The sequence below is a fragment of the Austrofundulus limnaeus genome, unplaced genomic scaffold (genome assembly GCF_001266775.1).
Source record: "Austrofundulus limnaeus strain Quisiro unplaced genomic scaffold, Austrofundulus_limnaeus-1.0 Scaffold709, whole genome shotgun sequence".
In the NCBI taxonomy this organism is placed as follows: Eukaryota; Metazoa; Chordata; class Actinopteri; order Cyprinodontiformes; family Rivulidae; genus Austrofundulus; species Austrofundulus limnaeus.
The window spans coordinates 183,392-186,202 of NW_013953111.1; the positions used below are offsets into that span (position 1 = coordinate 183,392).

General features: G+C 46.8%; 2 protein-coding genes across 3 annotated transcripts in view; one reads left to right on the forward strand and one right to left on the reverse strand.

Annotated features, from left to right (window-relative positions):
- The window catches only part of LOC106532021 (nesprin-2), a gene marked incomplete at its 3' end in the record, with an annotated part of 16,372 nt that extends 14,862 nt beyond the window's left edge, over window positions 1–1,510 (reverse strand). The window contains 3 exon segments of the mRNA XM_014028005.1: window positions 439–583; window positions 674–747; window positions 821–1,510. Of these exon segments, the coding sequence (XP_013883459.1) occupies window positions 439–471 (33 nt within the window).
- Window positions 1,511–2,065: 555 nt separating this feature from the next.
- The window catches only part of tbxta (T-box transcription factor Ta), a 4,902-nt gene continuing 4,156 nt past the window's right edge, over window positions 2,066–2,811 (forward strand). Inside the window, exons 1-2 of one of the 2 annotated variants that reach the window (XM_014028007.1) lie at window positions 2,066–2,352; window positions 2,530–2,794. In XM_014028007.1, the coding sequence (XP_013883461.1) occupies window positions 2,168–2,352; window positions 2,530–2,794 (450 nt within the window). In that variant the 5' untranslated portion in view covers window positions 2,066–2,167. The remainder of the gene's footprint in view (window positions 2,353–2,529; window positions 2,795–2,811) is intronic. The other variant, XM_014028008.1, reaches the window with a different exon arrangement.

The window sequence follows — 2,811 nt, forward strand, 5'->3', positions numbered from 1 at the left end:
GCTGGTTTTTTACCTGCTGGTTTTTTACCTGCTGGTTTTTTACCTGCTGGTTTTTTACCTGCTGGTTTTTTACCTGCTGGTTTTTACCTGCTGGTTTTTTACCTGCTGGTTTTTTACCTGCTGGTTTTTTACCTGCTGGTTTTTACCTGCTGGTTTTTTACCTGCTGGTTTTTTACCTGCTGGTTTTTACCTGCTGTTTTTTACCTGCTGGTTTTTACCTGCTGGTTTTTTACCTGCTGGTTTTTACCTGCTGGTTTTTTACCTGCTGGTTTTTACCTGCTGGTTTTTTACCTGCTGCTGGTTATTACCTGCTGGTTGTTACCTGCTGGTTGTTACCTGCTGGTTTTTACCTGCTGGTTTTTACCTGCTGGTTGTGTCCCTGCTGCTGGTTATTACCTGCTGGTTGTTACCTGCTGGTTGTTACCTGCTGGTTTTTACCTGCTGGTTGTGTCCCTGCTCGGAGCTGGTCATGCTCTGCTGCTCCTGCAGGAAGCTCGTCAAAGAGCTGAGCTTGGTAAAGATGTGGGACTGGAGTGGAGCCCAGTGCTGACTGTCCCTCAGGTCCTCTTCAGGTCCAGCAGAGCTGCAGAACCAACATGTTTGAAGCTGTTTGCTGAGCGTCGCAGCAGGTTGATCAACACTAACTGCAGCAGCTGCTTCTTATTTCATGTACCTGACTTTAAGGAACTGCTGGGGTCCTTCTAACAAACTGATGACTTCTTGTTCTTGCAGCCTGTTGAAGGTGTCCTACAGGTGAAAGCCAAACAGGTGTTTTAGTAAAAGTTAGTAACTGATGGTTTTTAGTGCAGACCTGACTCACCTGATGTGACAGAGCAGCTGCAGACGTGAACAGATGTTTGTGTGGCTCCTCTCCTGGTGACTGTTTGGATGAAGCTGCAGAGCTGGAGGTGTCCTCGAACACAGGAGGCTCTCTGTGAGGCTCAGCTGCTGGTTTTAGTGCTTCTTCAGTGTCTGAAGCAGCAGCTTCAAACAGGCTTTCAGCTGCTGGGACACCTTCAGGATTCACAGTTTCAGGACTGGAGGTCTGACAAACACCTGTCCTGTCCTGTTTTATTAATCCAGTCTCACTGTGAGGTCCTCTGCAGGCAGCAGGCTGCTGCACCGACACAAGCTTCGTTTCACCATCTGCTGAACTCACGTCTGCCTCCAAATCAGCCTGATCCACATGTTCCACAGAGTCCACATGATCCACATGTTCCACAGAGTCCACACGATCCACATGATCCACAGTGTCCACATGATCCACAGAGTCCACATGTTCCACATGATCCACATGTTCCACATGATCCACATGTTCCACATGATCCACATGATCCACAGTGTCCACATGTTCCACAGAGTCCACATGATCCACATGATCCACATGATCCACAGAGTCCACACGATCCACATGATCCACAGTGTCCACATGATCCACATGTTCCACAGAGTCCACATGATCCACATGTTCCACAGAGTCCACACGATCCACATGATCCACAGTGTCCACATGATCCANTTATAATTATGGATGATTTGGATGTAAAAAATAAGTTTATACTTCTACCCACTCCTTTGAACGTGTAAATATAATTTATTATTGTTCTTTTTTTGTTTGCTTTTTGTTTTAAATAATGTTTTTCTTTTCTGTATAACTTTGTTTATTCTTTTAAATTCATTATGTTCAATAAAGTCTGAACTAAACTAATGTTTAACTGGGAAAATGAGAGGAAACCTGCTGCGTGACTAAAAGGAAAAAGGAAACAGAGTRAGACAAATGTGGAGAATAAAAGTCATGGATGAAGCAGAAACATGAATCAGGTCAATCAGTCACTYATCTGACTCAGTTTACAGGTGAACAAAGTCTGCTGGTGTCTGATCTTACAAATGTTTCATTAAAGGAGAGTTTGAGGAAAACATTCTGTAGATTTTGTTTCTTACTTTAAGAATTATTTGAAAATGATTATTTTTACCTTTTATCAAGACTTTGCAATGCGTAGCATAAATTAAAGTTCAGGCTGGGGTGGGCGGAGTCCAAAAMCCGTGTGCGCGCACAAACCACGCCCCTGTCCCCCTTGAGGTCCCTGGGGGCCCATATAAATGAGGAGGCCCCAGGGTTCAGAAACCAGTATGAGCTTGAGGCCACAGCTGTTCCTGACCTGGAAACATGAGCTCCTCTAACCCGGACCAGCGGCTGGAGCACCTCCTGAGCGCCGTGGAGAGCGAGTTCCAGAAGGGCAGCGAGAAGGGGGACGCGTCGGAGAGGGACATCAAACTGACCCTGGAGGACTCGGAGCTTTGGAGCAAATTTAAAGAATTAACCAACGAGATGATCGTCACCAAGACAGGGAGGTAAGAGGCGGCTGCGCGCGGCTTGGACACGTTTTACGCACCAAGTTTGTAGAAAGTAGAAGGACAGTTCGTTTGGAAAAGGACTGTAATTTAATTTAAAATAAAATAACAAACACGTGAAGCCTAAAATGATTWTAAAAAAGGACTGTAAAACTGTAAAACTCTTCTGTTCTCCAGGAGGATGTTTCCGGTTCTGCGCATCAGCGTCTCCGGACTGGACCCGAACGCCATGTACTCGGTGCTGCTGGATTTTGTAGCCGCGGACAACAACCGCTGGAAGTACGTGAACGGGGAGTGGGTCCCGGGGGGCAAACCGGAGCCTCAGAGTCCCAGCTGCGTCTACATCCACCCGGACTCCCCGAACTTCGGTGCGCACTGGATGAAGGCGCCGATGTCCTTCAGCAAAGTCAAGCTGTCCAACAAGCTGAACGGCGGAGGACAGGTGTGTGTGTGTGTGTG